The sequence below is a fragment of the Octopus bimaculoides genome, chromosome 1 (assembly GCF_001194135.2).
Source record: "Octopus bimaculoides isolate UCB-OBI-ISO-001 chromosome 1, ASM119413v2, whole genome shotgun sequence".
NCBI classification, from domain to species: domain Eukaryota; kingdom Metazoa; phylum Mollusca; class Cephalopoda; order Octopoda; family Octopodidae; genus Octopus; species Octopus bimaculoides.
In genome coordinates, this window is record NC_068981.1 from 21,999,348 (window position 1) to 22,022,618 (window position 23,271).

General features: G+C 37.3%; 1 protein-coding gene across 2 annotated transcripts in view; it reads left to right on the plus strand.

The window, feature by feature from the left end:
* The window catches only part of LOC106878078 (aminoacylase-1), a 37,218-nt gene that overhangs the window by 10,643 nt on the left and 3,304 nt on the right, over nt 1-23,271 (plus strand). For both annotated transcript variants that reach the window (XM_014927173.2, XM_052965728.1), the window contains 12 exons: nt 819-890; nt 3,458-3,480; nt 4,108-4,184; nt 4,893-4,982; nt 5,109-5,165; nt 6,955-7,028; nt 9,313-9,362; nt 10,482-10,545; nt 14,550-14,592; nt 16,871-16,977; nt 19,484-19,563; nt 22,151-22,211. In XM_014927173.2, coding sequence (XP_014782659.1) covers nt 819-890; nt 3,458-3,480; nt 4,108-4,184; nt 4,893-4,982; nt 5,109-5,165; nt 6,955-7,028; nt 9,313-9,362; nt 10,482-10,545; nt 14,550-14,592; nt 16,871-16,977; nt 19,484-19,563; nt 22,151-22,211 — 798 coding nt within the window. The remainder of the gene's footprint in view (nt 1-818; nt 891-3,457; nt 3,481-4,107; nt 4,185-4,892; nt 4,983-5,108; nt 5,166-6,954; nt 7,029-9,312; nt 9,363-10,481; nt 10,546-14,549; nt 14,593-16,870; nt 16,978-19,483; nt 19,564-22,150; nt 22,212-23,271) is intronic.

Here is a 23,271-nt window from a genome sequence, read left to right on the forward strand (position 1 = left end):
GCACTGGCAACGATCTTACTTGGCTTGCCGGGTCTTCTCACGCACAGCACATTTCCAAAGGTCTCGGTCATGTATATATATATATATATATGTGTGTGTGTGTATGTTTGTGTGTCTGTATTCGTCCCCCAACATCGCTTGACAACCGATGCTGGTGTGTTTGCGTCCCCGTAACTTAGCGGTTCGGCAAAAGAGACCAATAAAATAAGTACTAGGCTTACATAGAATAAGTCCTGGGGTCGATTTGCTCGACTAAAGGCGGTGCTCCAGCATGGCTGCAGTCAAATAACTAAAACAAGTAAAAGAGTAAAAGAGTAAAGAGTAAAGAGTAACATAAAATTTTAACGGTGAGTTTTAATTTAAATCACTTTAAAACAGAGAATTTTAACCATGGAACTTAAGGGTGGTTTCAGGCAGGTTGCTGTTAAAAAGGTGAACAAACTCATTCTGTCTTTGCCAGGCAATGAGCTGGTAGACTCATTAGCAGTCGGGCAAAATGCTTAAGAGTGTTTCTTCTGGCTAATTATGTTCTGTGTTCAAATCCTACTGAGGTCAACTTCGTCTTTCATCTCTCCAGGGCTGATTACTGGGGTTGATGTAATTGACTTGCCTCCTTCCTCCAAAAATTGTAGGCCTTAAACCCTGGAATGGGCCATCGGCCTGCTCAGTGGGTATGTTGGAAATCTGGTAGCCAGCTTTATGAGTGCTAGGGCCCAAGAAAAACCAAAAAATTCAGTTTCATACAAATCAATTATTCATTACTAATTATTGTTGATATTGATATGCTTGTTGATCAATTAATCTTATTCTATTCTTAGGATTGCTGGAAAGTCGATCCTTTCAGTGCTGAGAAAATGGAAAATGGAGATATTTATGCTCGAGGATCTCAGGTATGTTTATTTTAAAGTTTACTTTTCTTTCTGTTTTTACCTCTCACTTTGAATGAAAACATCACAAAGGGTCATAAGTTAATATACTGTGAACTCTTTGTGTTTCTTTGCCAACACAGACCATCACTAGTTTCTTTGGATTCTGCTATCTTAATTAGTTACTTTAGATACTTTTCAACCCTGTGGTTTGGGGTTCAGTCCTACTGTGTGTCACCTTGCACAAGTGTCTTCTGCTATAACCACAGGCTAACCAAACCCTTGAGGGTGGATTTGGTGGATGGAAATTGAATAAAGCTGGTTGTGTGTGTGTGTGTTTTGTGACTCCTCATTTTGACATATGATAGTTGTAAATGAGTGTCACTGTCATGCAAGTGGTGTCATTTGTTTCCAATCTTCAGTGCAAACATGTCCAGACATGGGGAAATATTACATGTCTGGAAACAGGTGAGGGTTGGCAACAGGAAGAGCATCCAACTGTATTACATTTGCTTCAATGAATTCCATCTGACCCATGCAAGCATAGAAAAGTTGACGTTAAAAAAACAACAAAAATAATGCTAGTATGGACAGTGGATTAATAACAATCTATCTTTGTAGAATTAATTAAAGGCTTGGTTTAAAAATCCTGGAGTATTTCTGAACATGACAGACACCTTAAGAAGGTCAAAACACTATGACAGTTACAACCAAGATGAGGTCATTAATTTAAATATATCATTGTATACTTAACAATTGTTTCATTACTATTTTAACAAAGTCCAGTGAAGTTTATGCTCTCTGAGGAGGATATAATAATACTGAAACATGTCTAGAATTATCACCTGTTGTTGGAATAATTTTAAAATATTAGGTAGCGGGGCTCCGAAAGGGGTCTCAGAGAGTAGCGTTCCTGCCTACTTGAGCTAGTTTTCTACCACATTTCTTAAAAATCGGGGTAGAGGCCTTGGTCTTGGGACTACTCATGTCTAGAAACTGAGGTTGAGGGTAAGCAAGGGCATGGCTCCCCGTAGAAAATTCAACTCCAAAAAAAGCCTCACGATAGCAAAGGAGAATGGGCACCAGCCAGCCGAAAGGTTGGAGTGGGCTGCCCCTGCCTACCTCGGTTGCTATGGCATTGAGGTAGATCTGGCCAACCCAAACATTTCCTGCATCAAATATGTTAATATTTCTATAACTATTGGTGTCAAATAGTCAAGAATTGAGTAGGTTTTATTCTCTTTGTGATATCTTATTAGAGGTGACAACTGGTGAAGAAAGTGTGATGTGTGTATTGATGTACATACTTGGATATTAAATAAATTTCACTTGATTTTGACAGTGACTATTCAGTCTTTTAATCAACTGAACTGCCTGCTCATTGAAGTAGCTTGTAAGTGGCTGAGTATTCCTTAATGTAATTCTCAGATGGAATTAGTATGACACACTGTGGGTACAATCCATCCAATGTGCTTCCATAGTTTCCATGTTCCAAATTTCTCTCTCAAATCTTTGATCATCCTGAGGCTATAGTGAAAAAAACCCCACTTTCCTAAGATACCGTGCAGTGGAAACGAACCAAAGTGAAATTAATAATCATCTGGCCATACTGTGTCCATTGTCTATAGTTACGATTTTATTTACATAAATAGCAATTCATTTGATAGCGAGGGGAACTGTAAGTGCTGCTTATTTATAAACGCAGTTATGTCCCTTACATCTGTTTTCACGTGCTTTGGTTACTCAAAATGTCTCTTAAATTGATTAATAGATTACATTTAGAAGTTCTTTATTACAACGCTATATATTGTATCTCTAAGGAGATGGAATGGCCACGGCTGGAACGTCTCCGGGATTGACGTAGGGCCAAACACCAACTATCTGCATGCAATAGGCTTTCTCGATCAGAACTCTTCAGGGCTACACAATTATAACAATTATTCTTTACTTACAGAGCTTATAACTTTCATGTATTTTTTGCTATCTACATCAGAATGGATTAGAATTATCAAAATCCATTTCAGTCGTCACTCACTGACCCAATACAAGCACACAGACATAGCTGTGTGCTTAAGAAGCTCACTTGTTAGTCTTGTACCACCTCCACCCTGGGGCATCTGACTGATCTCTTTTCTCTTCATCACCTGCACTAACCATTATATTCAGTCATTCCTCCCTAGATCGTCAGTCCTCTGGAATTTCCTCCCTGCCTATATTTATCGTTCAGTCTTGGATAACCGGTAATGTCCATATCATATTTCCTTCCTTTGGATCAAACCATTAAAAAAATTTTATGTACTGCTTTAAATTTAGTATTAGATCTTTATGAATATATAACTTCAAATAAATCAGCTTTAATTATTTGTGGGTGACGTGTGTGTGTGTGTGTGTGCCTCGTCATCTTGACATATGTTAGTTGTAAATAATTCACTGTCATGCACGTGGTGTCATTTGTTTCCGATCTTTAGTGCAACCATATTCAGACATGAGGAAATATTACAAATTTTTTTTAAACAAATTTTTTTATTAACATTTTGTATTGTTTCAGTACATTTTCTTTTTCTTATACTTCATAAATCTTTTACTTTTAGGACATGAAATGTGTTGGAATACAGTAAGTATTAAAATATTTTACAATGAAGTTCTATTAATTTTTTTTTTTTTTTTCATTATTCTCACTTAGTCAAAGAAGTGAGTGTAGTGTTCATGACATTCATGTTTTATTTCTTTGAACCCCCATGTTCTACCAAAGGGTTTTCAAAGTTAGTGACCTTTTGCAAGGTCTCCAACTTTTGCGGAGAGAATGGAGAAACTATCTATCCAAAAAGCACTTGTACTGTTTCAATCGAACCAATTTTAGGTTGCCCTAAATTATGATAAAAGGTACTTTCCTAATGCACTAATGCAGTAGGATCAAATTTGGGACAATGAAATTACAAAACAAAGTTCTTAACCAAATGACCATGCTTGTACTCACAACTTCTTTTGCTATTAAATACAAAGTGTATCAAACTTCTGTCCTAGTTTTTACATCATCAGTCTCATGACTTACTAATATATATGCATGCTCCACTGCTATGTACATGTTTTGTCACTCATATTTCCAAATTAATGATTTACATATTCATTTTTTGCTCTGTCATGACTTATCTCTTTTATCTTTGTTTATGTAATCAATTTTAGTAAATTGAAGTAAAGATGGTCTCAGTCTTTCCATCATTTTTCAAAATATTTTCAACAGATATATTGAAGCTATACGCCAACTTTTAAAAGATGGGAAGAAGATGTTGAGAAATGTTCACTTGACTTTTATGCCAGGTAATTTAATAATTATGCCAATAATGTTTAATGAAGACTAAAAAAGAAGTTCACTTATTTATGATCATAATATTTAACGGTGTGTTTATTTCTTGTCTCTTGGATTGGAAAGTATGACAGAGCTGACCTTCTGAAATAAGATACAAGCCAGCTGTTGGGATTCCTCACAGTTTTCATAACCAAATTTCACTAACAATGATTGGGTTAATTTGAAGTTCTTGGAGAAGTCACTGTTTTTTTTTTTGTTTTGTTTTTTTTTGTCTTGAAAATGAAGGATTTTGTACATATTCTCCACAATTTTTCATGCTTGAGGGTGTGACAGAGAAATTGTGTGGCATGTGTTGCATTGCATTATTGTCAATGCAAATGTGGTGAACTGGCTGAATTGCTAAAGCATCTGAAAAAGATTGAAGATTGTGAAATTTCTTCTGACTCATTACAATTTGATTTCAAATTCCACAAGATCAAGTTTGCCTTCCACCCCACTGGGGTCAATAAAATAAAGTACCAGTCAATTACTGGGGTCAATGTAATCACTAACCCTTTTCCACAAAGATTGCTGGCCTTGTGCAAAATTTCAAAACAATTATTGTCTATGCAAATTCAAGCTCTCTCTATATTTTTTCTGTTCCTTAAACATTTAATGTTTGTCAATGTTTAGTTGTTTTGTAGCACAACATGATTCCTGTCTTATTCTTTCTTTTCTAGATGAAGAAGTTGGTGGCAAACTTGGAATGCAGTTGTTTATAAAGCGTGAAGAATTTAAGCAGATGAACATTGCTTTTGCTTTGGATGAAGGTTATTTATATTTTTAATGTTTTCTAGTAAATGAGACAAATGTTACTTTCTGTAAGTCATAAAATACTTTAAAATATTTCATTTTCTCATGGCATTTCTAAGTTGCTGTATTTTTTTCAATCTCAGGGTTAGCTAATCCAACTGAACATTTCACTATTTTCTATGGAGAAAGATCTGCTTGGTGTAAGTAAATCTAAAATTTTATCATTATAACTACTAATAAGTCTATAATTTGTTTTCCCTTCCTATTATTTGTTCGAGCTCTTCAAGAACTTCTCAATTTCTAATGATTAATCTGAGGTTCTTTTCCAATAAAAAAAATGTTAGTTAAAAAAAAGATAATAAAACAAAGTGAAGGATTGATTTATAGTAAATATTTAATTATCTTTGAAAAAGTATGTCTGCTACCTGCAAAAATTTTATCCAGAAGAAAAGAAAAAATTTAAAAGAAGACATTTCAATAATTTTTGGTTTTAGAAAACAAACTATTTTACAACATGCATTTTAATAAACAGAATTATTTTGAAATACTAAAGTATTTCTGCCAAAATGGTTAATACACTGGACAAAATGCTTGGCAGTATTTCATCTGTCTTAATGTTCTGAGTTCAAATTCTGCCAACTTTGTGTTTCATCCTATTGGGATCATTGAAATAAGTACCAGTTGTGCTCAGGGGTCAATGTAATCGACTAGCTCCCTCTCCTAAAATTTCAGGTCTTGTGCTTATAGTAGAAAGGAATATTATAAAGGTGGCAAACTGGCAGAATCATTAGCATGCCTGACAAAATACTTAGTGGCACTTTATCTGTTAAGTTCTGAGATCAACTTTGCCCTTCATCCTTTCAGGGTCGATACAAGACATACCAATTGAGCACTGGGGTCAATGTGATTAACTTACCCCTCTCCCCAAATTGCTGGCTTTGTGCCAAAATTTGAAACCAATATTTTAAAATACTTTTGTATTCAAATTATGTGCTAACATAAATAAGCATTATTTAACATTTTAATAAGCAAAATTATCTTAAAATACTTTCATACTCAAATTATGTATTATCAATATTAAGATATGTATTATCAATATTAAAAGTCACATTTTAACAAACCAAATTAAATATTTTGAAATACATTAACACTCAAATTATGTATTAGCATCACTAAACATTAACTTTCTAAATATACCAAATAAAATATTTAAAAATACTTTTATAGTTTAGTTATACACTGTCACAAGCAAGCGTTGTTCAAAATTTTACTCAATATTTTTTTACCATTGTCAAGGTAGTGACACACCAGGTAAAATGCCTTGTGGCATTTTGTCTGTTGTTACATTCTGAGTTCAAATTCTACCAAGGTGGCGAGCTGGCAGAAATGTTAGCACGTCGGGTGAAATACTTAACAGTATTTCGTCTGTCTTTACATTCTGAGTTCAAATTCCACCGAGGTCGACTTTGCCTTTCATCCTTTCGGGGTCGATTAAATAAGTACCAGTTATGCACTGGGGTCTATATAATCGACTTAATCCGTTTGTCTGTCCTTGTTTGTCCCCTCTGTGTTTAGCCCCTTGTGGGCAGTAAAAAAAAAAAATAAATGTTAGCACCTCAGGTGAAATACTTAGTGGCATTTTGTCTGTCTTTACGTTCTGAGTTCAAATTCCACCGAGGTCGACTTTGTCTTCCATTTTTTGATGTTGATAAATTAAGTAACAGTTGCATGCTGGGGTCAATCTAATTGACTGCCCTGCTCCCTCAGAATTTCAGGCCTTGTGCCTGGAGTAGAAAAGAAATTCTACCAAGGTCAACTTTGCCTTTCATCCTTTTGGAGTTGATAAAATAAAGTGCCAGTTGGACCCTGGGGTTGGTGTAATTGACTTAACCCCACTCCAAACTTGTTGACCTTGTGCCAAAATTTGAAACCAATATTTTTCACCATTGTTCAGTATGTATTATTTTCCTTGTTTATCACTATTTATAGGGGCTAAAATCAAATGTCCTGGTAATCCTGGCCATGGCTCAAGATTTATTGAAAACACTGCTGCTGAAAAATTTGTGAGTAATATCTGTTGCTGTTTGTCTGTAGGGACTAAAGCGTCTACTGTTTAGATAACATTAGAATAACATCTTTTATGATACCAACTTCTAGTTTCTCTCTCTCCCTCTTTCTCTTGATATTATCTACATGATGTCTGCAGGGACTGAATTACTTCAAATAACATTGGAATAACATCATCATCATCACCATCATCATTTAACGTCCGCTTTCCATGCTAGCATGGGTTGGACGATTTGACTGAGGACTGGCGAACCAGATGGCTACACCAGGCTCCAATCTGATTTGGCAGAGTTTCTACAGCTGGATGCCCTTCCTAACGCCAACCACTCCGAGAGTGTAGTGGGTGCTTTTACGTGCCACCGGCACGAAGGCCAGTCAAGTGGTACTGGCAACGGCCATGCTCAAAATGGTGTATTTTATGTGCCACCTGGACAGGAGCCAGTCCAGCGGCACTGGCAACAACCTCGCTCAAATGTTTTTTCACGTGCCACCGGTACAAGTGCCAGTAAGGTGACACTGGTGACGATCACACTGAAATGGTGCTATTTACGTGCCACTGGCACGGAAGCCAGACAGCTTCCCTGGCAATGATCACACTCGGACGGTGCTCTTAGCGCTCCACTGGTACAGGTGCCATCACGATTTCACTTTCACTTGCCCCAGCAGGTCTTCACAAGCTGAGTTTAGTGTCCAATCAAGGAGATGTTGGCATGGGTGCCAGTCGTCGAATTTATTTCGCTTTCACTTGCCTCAACAGGTCTTCGCAAGCGGAGTTTAGTGTCCAATGAAGGGAAGGTGCGCATAAGTGGGCTGGCTACACCCCTGGCAGAGGCCTTGGATTATGGTCTCACTTGGCTTGCCGGGTTTTCTCACGCACAGCATATTTCCAAAGGTCTCGGTCAGAAACCCAGCCTCTGTTTTCTTCTTCTCTCTTGATATCTCTGTCCTCATCTCAGTTTTTAGTCTCCCACAATTTAATTCACTTTTGTTTTTTTCAGTTCTTATGTGTTATCCACAACCAATTTCTCTTCCAATACAAGCAACTCATATTTATCAGTAGAATAAACAGTAACTGAGTGCTAGTCTAGACATCATTGTTAAGTTTACTTCTGATATATTTTTGTGTTCAAATATTGTCAAAGTTGTAATGCGATAGACACTTGCAACATTCTGGGTTAGTTGGTTAAACTGAATGACCACTTGGTTTAGCCAACTATCTCTGAGACCAATAAAATAAAGGACTAGTTAAGTACAGGAGTTGATGTAATTGACTGACCCTCCTTCTCCTCAAAATTGCCAAGCTTGTGCCTAAATTAGAAACCATTATTATTATTAGTATTAGTATTATTGATGATGATGATGATGATGTTTATTAGTCATTCTTTTTATCTCAGGTTTTGTTGTAACACCTGGTGTCTTACATACATAGTGGGCTTGCTGCTTGCAGCCTGCAACACCATGCAATCTATTCTTTTCAACTATCTCATACTTTTCTGATTATTCTGACTATGCCAAGGAGGAAACCTTTTGTTACAATTCTACTGGGCACTCTATTCCAATTTCCTTTATATTCCTCTTGACGCCTTCTGATATTGTCCCTAAGGGATCTTCTTCTTTTTCCAAAGCTGGGCTAACTTGTACTTATTATCATTGAGTGAGAGAGCAGTGCATGCCATCAAAGTGACACTGAGGTAAAATATACGAAGCCCAGTATACCCATTATGACTACCCGTCTGATAAAAGTACACCAGGCACATGCATCACAACTATACGTGTGTGACATGGTGATCTCATATCAATATAAACAGCGCATGACCTCACAGGTGGGGCCCAGTTAGAATTTTCTTCAGGTCAAGTAGCCCGTCCCGCTCAAAAGGTCCCTGAATAAGGTTTGTTTAAGGATGTTGAGCAAAACACCCATGTTTCCAAAGGTGAATTATTCAAACCCCAAAGAATTCCTCTCAACACATGGCTATGATGCTCCCCCACTACTTCTGCTCATGATCAGAGATGCACATATCGTCAGCGACCAAGGGACATGTTCAACTGGTTAAGGTCAAACAACTGACAAGCAAATCTGTGGTATTGAGCAGAATATTTGCTGTAGCCCATCTTTTTATACCAAGACAAACAATGTACATGATAACACTTCCAATCAATTAAGATCTGAAGCCATGAAAGCCACTGCCTGGTACTGCATCTGGGCATTTATTATTATTATTATTATTATTATTAAGGTAGTAATAATAGTAATGTTTGCTGTTTCTATTTTCCTTTCAGAGAAACATCATAAATAAATTGTTAAGTTTGCGGGATGAAGAAGAAAAGAGGTAAGCAACATTATTATTATTATTGGCTCTAGGTGGAATGGGAGAATATTAGGGAGTTTTCATAGACTGAGGATTAGTGGAGTTAGTGTTCTATCAGTCTTTATGTTTTGAGTTCATATCTCTCTGACAGGAACCTAGTCATTCATCTTTCTGGAGGTTGATAAAGTACCAGATTTCATATAAAGGATTTCAAGTGCAAGTTATAATAGAAGACTAGGATCATATTGAGTTGCAACAATAGACAAGAAAACATATCTAAGTCATGCAAAGTACTTGGTGATCCTGGCGTGGCTGGTGCTACATAAAAAGCACTGGTGATGGTGCCACAGAAAAGGCACCTGTACACTTTGTAAAGTGGTTGCAGTAGAAAGGGCATCCAGCTGAAGAAACCATACCAAGACAGACTATGAAACCTGGTGCAGCTCCTGGCCTTGTCAAACCTGTCATACCATTTAACCCATGCCAACAAGAAAAACAGATATTAAAAGGCAGCGAGCTGGCAGAAACGTTAGCATGCCGGGCAAAATGCTTAGCGGTATTTTGTCTGCCGTTACGTTCTGAGTTCAAATTCCGCCGAGGTCAACTTTGCCTTTCGTCCTTTTGGGGTCGATAAATTAAGTACCAGTTACGCACTGGAGTCGATGTAATTGACTTAATCCCTTTGTCTGTCCTTGTTTGTCCTCTCTATGTTTAGCCCCTTGTGGGCAAAAAAAAAAAAAATGATATTAAATGATGATGAAGTCTAAAATTTTTTTGTACTAATTAGAGGCACACTAAACAGCAATGTCTGCAATATAGTTGTGTACAATTATATTTAACATTTGTACACTCAGTGTTAAATATACATTCAAACATCAAAAGGCCTCCACTGCAAAAACTGTCTCTAGAGGGAAATTCTCCTTATAAACGATGTATGAAAAAAATACACCACTGGGCCATGAATAATATTATTAGACTACAATACATGTCTTTCTCTATTGTTAGGCTTCATCAGCTATGGGCACCAAATCTGTTGTTCATAGCCACTAAGAAGTAGAAAACCATTTTCTACTGTAACTTTGAAACTTAGATGGTCTTTGTCGAATTTTTAATTCTAAAATAATTTTATTATCTTTGCAGGTTAAAATCCAATCCAAATCTTGTTCTTGGTGATGTGACCAGTGTAAATTTGACTATGGTTGAGGTAAAACTTTAAAGCTTTTATAGTTCACTTCACTGATCTTAACTGGAAATTTGACCTGTCCACTGACTTACTGAGTATAATTATACTCATCCAGCTCATTTGCCTTATTTTTTCCAGTGTTGATGTAAATATTGTAAAAATGTTTTGATTTATAGATGTAATTCTGAGGTCTTGGATCTGTCCATGGGCTATAAGATCATTAAGTCAGACCTTATTCCAGTGTCCATGGCCTATAAGTGACCAAGTGTAGTCCCCCTTGAACCAGATGTCAGTCCAGTGTTTGGTTAGCCCCACTACCACCAACTAAGTGGACTGCAGCAACATGATATAGTGTTTTGCTCAAAAATGGAATGCACTACTTGGTCTGCTAATTGGAACCTTGACCTTATGATCATGAGTTTAACACTCTGACTATTAAGCCATCTGCCTTCACAAAAGATAAAGCTAACAATCTAAAAAATTATGATTGTACTAAAGTGTTATCAGTTATATGACGGGTAACTTTTGTTACCCTGTGTAATATCAAGAAATAATAATAATGAAATTATTGTATACAGTGCTCAGATGCACTACAACTTGTCAAAAGTGCGTATAAAGCATATGCAGTATTGTACAAATGCCTGGAAAGTGAACAGTGTATGAGTCAGATACATGCTTGCGTGTGTATGGAGGGGAGAAAATCAGGTGTAGTGTTGGCGAATCTCAGGAAACATGGAAGTTTTGAAGGTTGCAGTGCTCCGACAACTAACAACTGATGCCGACAGTTTGTTCCATACTTCAGCAACTCTTAGCGTGAAAAAATGTTTCCGAAAGTCATGGGAGTTGTGCTGTTTTCTGACTTTGTAAACATGTCCACAGGTGTTAGACAGGTGGAATTTGAAAAGGTGCTCAGAGTTATTGTTAGTAAGATGGTTAATAATTTTATGGATGCCTGCCAAGTCAGCTGCCAGATGTCGGAGTTTCAATGTATCCATGCCCAGGGAAGTAAGACGTTCAGAGTATGGCAAATGCCTGATGGAGGGTATTCTCTTGGTTGCACGTCGCTGAACGGTTTCCAGACGATTAATATCCTGGGCAAGATAGAGTTTCCAGACCGGAGATGCAAATTCCAGGTGAGGTCGCACCATAGCTATATAAAGCCTCAGATATATGGCATCCATACAATAATTATAATTTATTTTGTTTTTGTATTTAGTTTGCAGGATTCTTGATGTGAATTTGTGTGTTGAAACATAGTTTATTGTATCTCAGGAGAGTCATATGTATTTATTATTGGCGTAATAATTGGCATATAGGTGCAGGTGTGGCTCTGTGGTAAGGAGCTTGTTTCCTAACTACATGATTCTGGGTTCAGTCCCATTGCATAGCAGTTTGAGCAAGTGCTTCCTACTACAGCCTTTTGAGTGTACATGGTACACAGAAACTGTAAAGAAGCCTGTTGCATATATCTGTGTGTGTCTTTGTATTTGTGTTCGCCCCCACCACTACTTGACAACTGGTGTTGGTTTGTTTACGTCCCCATAACTTAGCAGTTCAGCAAAAAGAGTCTGATAGACTAAGTATCAGACTATAAAGAAAGCCCTGGGGTCAATTTGTTCAACTAAACCCTTAAGAGTAGTGCCCCAGCATGGCTGCAGTCTAATGACTAGAATAATTAAAAGATAGAAGATAATGACTCTCATGTCATACAACAGATTATAATTTCCTGGTGCATATTCAAAATGATGAAATAAATACTAATTTTCGAAAGAAAAATATTCATTACTTTGAAATAAAATCAAATAAAACAAATTTTTTATTTGTATATTCACAATAAATACATGTTATTATGTCTCTAAATTTTATCAACATATTCAAGGCAGTGCCCCAGCATGGCCGCAGTCTAATGACTGAAACAAATAGATGATAAATGATAACTGAAATCTGTTACACGGAAAATCTATCTCTGCAAAATTTCATTTTTAAAATATGTGGTTTTTAGAAACATATTTTTATTACTTTCAAATAAAATCAAAATAAAACCAAATTTTTATTTGTATATTCATATACTTCTCTAAATTTTATCAACATAACTGAAATCTGTTACATGGAAAATCTATCTCTGCAAAATTTCATTTTTAAAATATGTGGTTTTTAGAAAGTTATCATTGCCTATGCACTTATCCTTCTCTTCTTATGTTAACTCTCTCTGTATTTCTCTCTTAATTATCTCTCCTCCTCTCTATATATGATGTAAAGCATGACTAGAGAATTCAACCAACTAGTTGGGGGAAAAGGATAAGAGTAAAGACCCGCTTCGGTCATGAATGACCATGGGATTGCACCTAGAAAATTTCCCTTTGAGGTATAAGTCTCAGCAAGGTTGTTTACGGAAGACCAGCAGTCGCCCATGCATACCAGCCTCACCTTTACATGTCACCGATGTTATCCAAGGGAAAGGCAAAGGCCAATGTAGCTTGGCACCAGTGATGTCACAACTCATTTTTACAGCTGAGTGAACTAAAGAATTGTGAAATAAAGTGTCTTGCTCAGGAACACAACACACAGCCTTGTCTGGGAATTGAACTCACTACCTCATGACTGTGAGCCTAACGCTCTAACCACTGAATCATGCACCTTCACTTCACCAACTAATCAACATCTATGTATATTGGCTGTTATTATATAGAGATTTACAATAATTCTTGTCAGAGATTAAGCTATTCTAATTAACCGAATCAGCGTTGGGATTGTTGTTTTATTCTTTTACTGGTTCTATGGATTGTACTGTGGTTGATTTAGTTCACACTAATCACTATACTTTGACACTCGTTTCTTCCTTGTAAAAAAACAAAACAAAATGCTGAGGCGGGTGAGGTGGTGGTCGTGGGTCAAAGGGAGATAACTCGACCTATTTCTGTTTGAATATGCTGGTTTCTGTATTTTGATATAAACAAACACACGGGCACACACACACACACACGTACGCGCGCGCGGTTTTAACACTGTAAATCAGAGTTGCGTGGTTAAGAAAATCGCTTTCTAGTCATGGATTTCTGGAGTGGTCTGGAGTTCTGGAGTGGTCTGGAGTTCTGGAGTTCAGTCCATCTGTGTGACACATTGAACAAGTGTCTTATACTATAGCTCTGAGCTAATCAAAGATTTGTGAGTGAACTTGTAGATGAAAACTGAAAGAATCCCTTCATGCGTGTGTATAGGCATGTATATTTGTGCATCATTGGTTTTTGTATGTTTCTTAAATGGCATATAAACACCTTCCACACTGCAATTGTATATATATATATATATATATACATCATCATCATCATCATCATCATCATACGTCTGCTTTCCATGCTAGCATGGGTTGGACGATTTGACTGAGGACTGGCAAGCCTGAAGGCTGCACCAGGCTCCAATCTGATCTGGCAGAGTTTCTACAGCTGGATGCCCTTCCTAACGCCAACCACTCCGAGAGTGTAGTGGGTGCTTTTACGTGCCACCGGCACGAGGGCCAATAAAAGTAACATTCGTAGCCACTTTAACGTGGCTGTCCATTTGAGTGGACTCTACTGCGATTTTTTTCACCCCAAGAGGGGTAGAGTCCGCTTGAACGGATAACCATGTTAAAGTGGCTACAAATATTACTTGTCAGTACAACTACTGCATTGATCTCTTAGAGGGATTTTAGATAGCATGGAAAGCGGACGTTAAAAAAAAAATCATCGTTTAACGTCCGCTTTCCAAGCTAGCATGGGTTTCTGTGTACTCATATGTATGTGTGTGATGGGATTCTATAGTTTCTGTCTTTTACATTTCACCTACAAGGAATGTGATTGGTCACACATCCAATGTGCAATGCAGAGAGATAGATCCTAGAACCACTGGTTTGCAAAGAGAACTTATTCATTCACCCATTTCGCCATCCATTAATGTTTTCTTTATTAATATTCTATATTTCGATGGTTTACCTAACTCTTCCATTTCATTATTAATGTGTTCTTTCTTCTCCTTTGTTATTTTAGGGTGGCCTGCAGCACAATGTTGTTCCTTCTCGGTTCACTGTTTGTAAGTAAACATGTCTCTCTTCAAACAAATGCTGTTTCATTTTTATCAAATTTTCTTGTTTTTACTGTCTGACTGTTTTCTTCTTTTTTACCTTATTCAACTTGTTTTCCATATGGGAGATTGCTTTACCAAACTGGTACATTTGCATAATACTGTCAAAAATATTTTTTATTAACTAGTTTCCCAATCTAGTGCCCACTTGGTGTTGAACCTGTTTGTCATTTAAATATTCTATACATATTAATTGCTGATAGGAGCACTCTGTCGGTTATGACGTCGACGGTCCCAGCTGATACGATCAACGGAACAGCCTGCTCGTGAAATTAACGTGCAAGTGACTGAGCATTCCACAGACACGTGTACCCTTAAGGTAGTTCTCAGGGAGATTCAGCGTGACAGAGAGTGTGATAAGGCCGGCCCTTTGAAATACAGGTACTACTCATCTTTGCCAGCTGAGTGGACTGGAGCAACGTGAAATAAAGTGTCTTGCTCAAGGACACAACGCGTCGCCGGGAATTGAACTCACAATCTTATGATCGTGAGTCGAATGCCCTAACCACTAAGCCATGCGCCTTCACTAATTGCTGATAGGGACACCATATTTCATTATGCAACCATAATATACAACCAAGTATATTAAAGGTTTATTGGTTTATCCAGTTGTGTTACATCATTATATTTGGTGGTTGTTTAAAAGTTATGTGTTTGTGGATGGTTAATGGTTTGTGGTGTTGAAGAAGAAGCAAAAACTCCTGAAATATGCATATACACTCATTAGATATTTCTCATTAGATATTTTTCTAATTGCAATGTTTATACAGATGTATTCATATAGGAAACGTAACTACCAGTGTTGGCTCTAGTTTCTAAGGAAAATCTGCAGAGATAACTTTAAAAAGTAGCTCTATAGAGTTAAAAGGCTGGCTGTGAGGTCAGCAGTCCAGTATCTTAATACTACGACTACCAAGTGTTGAATATCTTTTATAAATGTAGGATCAAAAGAAACTGGCCTGATCTGTTATGTCATTGTTTAATACAGTCTGGCCTTACTTAATATATATATATATATATATATATATATATATTTGTATACTGAGGGTGATAAATTGGATATTAATTTCAATTTAAAACCAGTGGTCTAGCATTTAAAAAAATCTGATAATTCAGAAAAATTGTATTACATTTTCCTGGTATTTTGGTGAATTTTTTCCTGGAGAACATGATTTTTCTTTTGTGGTTGGGTCGTTTGATGACCTCTTTCTAGCATGTTGGATGTCCATCTAGTGGTCATCCCTTCTTATACGCATGCATATATATATATATATATATATATATATATATATATATTACTTGATACAGGTATCTACTCATAACAAATGAAGTTTAAGTGATTGGGGTAGATTACCATATGAGTAATAAGTGCAGATTTGTATGTTTTTACAATTATTCAGTTTCACAACTTAGAAAACCTTTTGAGAGTCATTTGTATCAATGTTAATTTCTTAAATTTCACAATGTTCGTATTTCGCAATAGTTATTGTATACCTACTTCAGTGATAATAACAATTTGCTCAACTACAAATATTATTAATCATCATATTGTATTGTTGTATAACTAGAGTTCAGTGGACATAAATAACTAATGTCGGTATTGTGAGCGTGTAGTGACAATGAATGCAATTGTTTGAAGTGTCTGGAGTGGTCAATGACATTGGTTAGTGCATATGCAATGAAAGATGGAAATATACAGAGAAAGAAGGGCAAAGAGGAGCAGAAGCAAATTGACTGTTTAAGTTATGTGTTTGTGGATGGTTAATGGTTTGGATGTGGTGCTGAAGAAGGCTAAAAAATGAGGCTAAAAAAAATTCTTAATTTTTCTACAGACCATATAGGAGCTCCCTCATTTGTTGGTTGTTCCAATGATGATACAGGAACTCCCTCATTGGTTAGTTGTTTCATTGACTACAAAAGAACTCCCTCATTTGTTGGCTATTCCACTGATGATACAGGAGTTCCCATATTGGCTGGTTGTTCCAGTAACTACAAAGGAGCTCCTTCATCAGTTGGCTGTTCCACTGATTCCATGGGAGCTCCCCCTTTGGTTACCTATCCCACTGATTTCATCGGAGCTCATTCATTAGTTATCTGTTCCATTGACTACAAAGAAGCTCCTTCATCGGTTGGCTGTTCTACTGACTATATTGGAGATTCTTTATTGTTTCTGTTGTGCTCTTAGTGATTTCTTCATTCCATTAGTTATTACTGTTTTGTATTGTAGGTTTTGATATTAGAGTCCCTCCATCAGTTGATCCTGTCCAATTTGAAGAAAAGCTTAATAACTTGTGCAAGGAAGCTGGAGAGGGATTGACTCTTGAATATGTGCAGGTAAGATGCATGTATGTGTGTGTGTCTGTGTGTCATTATCATCATTTAGCATCTGCTTTCCATTCTGGCATGGGTTAGACAGTTTGAATGGAACTGGTAAGCTGGAGAGCTGCACCAAGTTCCAGTCTGATTTGGCATGGTTTTTACTGCTGGACGCCCTTCCTAACACCACCCACCCCAAGGGTAGTGGGTGCCTTTTACATGCCATCAGCGCAGGTGCTTGTACATGCCACTGGCACAGGTGCCAGTTATGTGACACCAGCATCGACCACAATTATGATTTCACATGGCTTGAAGAATCTTCTCAAGCATGGCATTTTGCCAAAGGCCTCACTCACAATATGTATGTATGTATGTATGTATGTATACATATATATACACACACATACATACATACATACATACATATATATATATATATATATATATATATATATATATATATATATATATATATATATATATATATATATATATATATATATATATATACACACACATCCATATAAATTACATTTCATACCAGCTTGGTTTATCAGCCTCAAGAAGACCAACATCATGGGTCAGGCTACATCGGACATCCCAAACATACATATTGGAGACCACAGACTACAGGAGGTGGAGAAGTTTACCTGTCTTGGCTCTACCGTCACCTACAACCTATCCTTTGATGCTGAGATCAGCATACGCATTGGCAAGGCAGCTGCTGTGATGGCTCAACTCTCCAAACGGGCATGGGACAACAAGTTGACCAAGACCGCAAAAATAAAGATCTACCAGGCATGTGTACTTAGCACTCTACTGTATGGCAGTGAGACCTGGACGCCATACACATGCCAAGAGCGTCACCTAAATATCTTTCACCTGTGCTGCCTCTGGAAAATCCTTGGCATCAAATGGCAGAATCGTGTCCCCAATAAAGATGTCCTCAAGCAAGCAGGAATACCAAGCAGGTTTGCACTCCTCACACTAAGAGGTATGAGATGGCTTGGACATGTTAGTCATATGGAAGATGGCAGATTCCCAAAGGACATACTCTACGGAGAGTTTGCTAGGGGTACTAGGTCTGTTGGAAGACCATTTTTACAGTACAAGGATGTCTGTAAAAGGAACATGAAGGCCTGCGACATCAATATTAGCAACTGGAAAGCAGTTACCAGCAACCTCAGAAATCCAAAACAAATTCAGTTATTTCTTTTCTAAAATCTACATCTAAATTACTATTTAGTTTCAAATTACTTCCAATTAGTGTTGGTAAGAATTAGATTTAGGCAACAAAGGCGAGATTGTAGAGTGATAGGGACTTAGTGAACCCTTTAGCTTTCAGATTACTTTATGAAATGTTATGCTTATCTATTCACATTGCATTGAATTAATCATATATTCATTTGTAGCTTCATGATTTCAAATAATGTGATTGTTTACTTTTAGAATGACATTGTAGGGTAGGTGGTGAGAGGTCAGATCTGGCTGGTTTGGACTTAAAACAGGTAGAATATTCAGACCGGATATGGCCTGTTTAAATGCTTAAGGGTTTATCTATCTAATCCATATCAGTGTGTGGAAATCTCCATAGGTTCCAACAATGAGTGCTCAGTTGTTCACTCTTCTGAGTTACCTACTCATTGAATTAATGTGTAAGTTTTCATTTAATGTAATCCTCTCACTGAATCAGAGTGGCACAGTGTATCACAAAGCTGGTCCTTTGAATTACATGTGAATTTCATCTGAGTGGTTGCAGCACAGTTTCTCTAGCTTACCTGAAGTGTGTGCCACCCAGGGCAGCCCTTAAAGCACTGCTTCCCCCCACTTCCTCTCCACCCTAAGTTCCAAGCCTATACAGACTTATACAGCCAACTTAAAAGTGTCACTCACTCAAAAGTATTGCCTGAGGTGGATTTTTCCTGCCACTTCTGCAACTGGCCATGAAACACTGCCGCAAAAAGTCCCATCCACACCATGCTAACATGGAAAAGCAGCTATAAAAATGATAACAATCAAAATGATATATATATGAAATCATCAGATTTTTAATATCCACTTTTCAAGACTTGCATAGGTCAGATGATAACTTTGTTGGGGCCAATTTTTCTGATGGCTGGGATGTTTTTCCTATGGCCAATCTTCACTTCTTTGCAAATAAAGTAATATTTCTCCTAGTCTATCAAACAACAAACTATCTGGACATACTTTTCTAAAGGATGGGAAACAAGTAATACTGTTTCTATGAACAGTGATTCTTTGTTTTCAGTAAGCATGTACATGTGAAGACAAAAGCAATACATGCTCTCTCTCTCTCTCTCATACACAAACACACACTCTCTCTCTTTCTATTAAGCAAATACACACACACACATCCTTTTCCATTTATCAAATGTTACCCATGGGGTATTGGTCAACCTGTAACTACAGTAAAAGACATCATCTGAATGTCACATCCATTGAATTGATTTCAGATATTCTTTTTTCATTTGGTGGCTAAAATTGAAATGATTTCTCTTTACAGAAAGGCTGTGATAACAAGCTAACCTCCATTGATGACGGTAACATTTGGTGGAAGACATTCTCCTCAACATTTGAAAATATGTGAGTTTTGTTGATTGATGTCTCAGTTTTTGAATCTTAAATAGGAAAAACAAGTAGAAAAACAACAGAATAAAGTTAAAATTGAAGTAGGCATTGTATGGTAAGAAGCTTGCTTCCCAACCACATGGTTCTGGGTTCAGTCCCACTGCATGGCACCTTGGGCAAGTGTCTTCTACTATAGCCTTGGGCCAACCAAAGCCAGCCTTGTGAGTGGATTTGGTAGACGGAAACTGAAAGAAACCCATCGTATATATATATATATATATATATATATATATATATGTTTGTGTCTGTGTTTGTCCCTCCACCATCGCTTGACAACCAATGTTGGTGTGTTTATGTCCCTGTAACTTAGTGGTTTGGTAAAGGAGACTGATAGAATAAGTACTAGGCTTACAAAGAATAAGTCCTGGGGTTGATTTGTTCAACTAAAGGTGATGCTACAGCATGGCCACAGTCAAATGACTGAAACAAATAAAAGAAATAAAAGAAATACAAACGTGCATGTATTGACACTTAAACTTATTGCTAGAAATGTCTTTTACTTGTTTCAGTCCTTAGACTGTGACCATGCTGGGGCACTGACATGAAGAATTTTTAGTTGAATGGATCAACCCCAGTACTTATTTGTATTTAAGCTTACTACTCACTCTGTTGGTCTCTATTACTGAACTGCGAAGTAACAGGGATGCAAATAAACCAGTGCTAGTTGTCAACTGGTGGTCAGGGACAAACACAAACATGCACACACACAAACAAACACACACACACACACACAATGAGTTTCTTTCAGTTTCTGTCCATCAAATCCACTCACAAGGCTTTGGTCTGCCCAAGATTCCACACCATAGGACTGAACCGGGAAGCATGTGGTTAGGAAGCAAATTTCTTACCACACAGCCAAAGTCTCTCTCTCTCTCACTCTCCCTATCACTCATCCTGTCATCATTCTCCTATCTATTGTATTACCATGCTGATGAAATTAATGAAAGCAGAATCTGTTATATCACCCGTTCTGTACTGCTAGTCACTGTTCTGTCTCCTCTGACCTGCTTCCAATTGACATGCATCCCTCATTCTTATCATGTCCCCTCCCCACTTATATTTACTATTGACTACCCCTACCTGTATTCACTATATTCACCCCTTATATGTACATCTGACTACCTTCACCCAATATTTATATCCATCTCTTACTCTCCCTCACTCTTACAACTTGACCTTCTGTTCCTGATTCACCTCTCTCCACACTCTCTTTTGTTCACTTTCTTGGACATGTTACCTTGAGGGTACATTCTCACACTTTGTCACCATCATATATTTACCACTCTTTCTAGCACTCTTTAACCACCCCGTCCATGTAAAATACGGGGTAGCTATGAATCTCCTCCACAGCAATAAATCTCTTTTTGTTCATCTCATCATACTTTAACCTCTCAATGTTTTGCATAAAGCAGCCACCCTGTCTTCTATTCTCCTTCTCAGTTGAGGGTGCTCTTTAGGTTTGTGAGTTACAAGGCAACCTCACAAGTGCTGGTGCCATGACAAATCACTAATATACTCCATAAAGTGGTTGGTGTTAGGAAGGGTATCACACCATAGAACCCATACCAAAATTGAAACACAGGAGCAATGGTCTTCTGCACATTTGGATTGTGTCAAAACATCCAGTACATACCAACATGGAAAGCAGTTTTAAAAATGATGAAGTAAAAGATGATTCTTTAAGTAGTTATGATGTCTGAAAATGTTCCCCAAAATTTGATTTTTTTAATCCCAACTAAAAAATCCACATCAGTGTAATGTGAAATGTCTCGCTTTAAAACTAATTGAAATTGCTGTAGCTAATTCCTCATAGGGCATGATTTGGTCTTTATAAAATGTTATCCACTTGGTCAGTCTGTGTCTGCATAAAATTGTGTGTATGAGACAAGTGAACCATCTTGTAACCTGAAAGAATTTTATCATCATTTTTACATTTGTTTCTCCTTACGTGTGTTTCCCAAGTCAGTTTCAACACAGCATCTTCTTAATATCTTTAAAAAGGTCCCTGAATAATATCTTGAGAGTAGTTAAGGTGATAAGCTGGCAGAATCATTACTGATGAGGGCAATATGCTTAACGGCATTTTGTGCATCTTTATGTTCATCATCATTATCATTGTTTAACGTCCACTTTCCATGCTAGCATGGGTTGGACGATTTGACCGAGGACTGGTGAAACCAGATGGCTACACCAGGCTCCAATCTGATTTGGCAGAGTTTCTACAGCTGGATGCCATTCTTAATGCCAACCACTCAGAGAGTGTAGTGGGTGCTTTTACGTGTCACCCGCACGAAGGCCAGTCAGGCGGTACTGGCAACGGCCATGCTCAAAATGGTGCATTTTATGTGCCACCCGCACAAGAGCCAGTCCAGGGGCACTGGCAACGATCTCGCTCGAAAATCCCAATATCTTGAGAGTAGTTCTCACCACTTCTCTTCTCTTTTTCTGTCTTTTTGCCTTCGCCACCTTTACTTTGGCAACTATGCCTTTGCAACATTCACTTCAGTTCTATATATTTCTCTCATTTTTTTTTTTATTGAAGGAATTTGAAAATTAAAACAGAAATATTTCCTGCTGGCACAGATATCAGATATCTACGTGAGGTATGTTTCTTTGCTTTATTTTCTATCGTTTGTACTTTCTAAATGTTGTTAAATGTTAGATAAGAACTGGATTGGATGAGAAACTAACTTGAAATAGAAACCAAACAATAGAAATGCAAATATTTATTTGTAACATTATTTATCATTATTATTGAGTGAGAGAGCAGCACATGCCATCAAATTGACGCTGGGGTACAAATATAGGAAGCCCAATGCCCTCATCATGACTATCCATCCTATAAGGGTACACTAGGCACAAGCATCACAACTATATGTACACAACATGGTGACCTCATCAAGATAAACAGTGCATGACCTTGTAGGTAGGGCTCAGTTAGAATTTTCTTCAGGTTGAGTAGCCCATCTTGTTCAAAAGGTCCCTGAATAACAGTTGTTTAAGGATGGCGAACAAAACACACATGTTTCTAGAGGTGATTTATTCAAACCCCAAAGAATTCCTCTCAACATATGCTGCTCCTCCACCACTCGCATTTGTGATCAGAGATGCACATATCAGTTACTAAGGGAAATGCTCAACTGGTTAAGGTCAAGCAACTGACAAGCAAGTCTAGCATTGAGCAGATTATTTACTGTTGCCCATCTTTTACACCAGGATAAAACATTAACATGATAACACTTCCAATAATTTAAGATCAAAACCACAAGAGCTACTGCCTGAGCATTTATTATTATTATTATTATTATTATTATTATTATTATTATTTTTATAATCATCATTATTATTATTATCATCGTCATCATCATTATTTTCTCTTCATCACAAGTTCTGTTGGAGCTCCTGGAGTCTTGAATGTGCAGCAGGCTTAATAGCTGCAGCCTACGGTACCATGCCATTTGTTCTTTTCAGTAATCTAATACTTTCCTGATTATTTTGGCCATGCCAAGGAGGCAAACCTTTTGTAACAGTTCTACTAGGCACTCTACTCCAATTTCCTTTATATTCCTCTTGGAGTATAAAGGACCCAAGGACCCAATTGGCACCATCTTCATTTTCCATAGCTGGGCTATTTTGTACTTAAGAGGGTTGTATCTATGACTA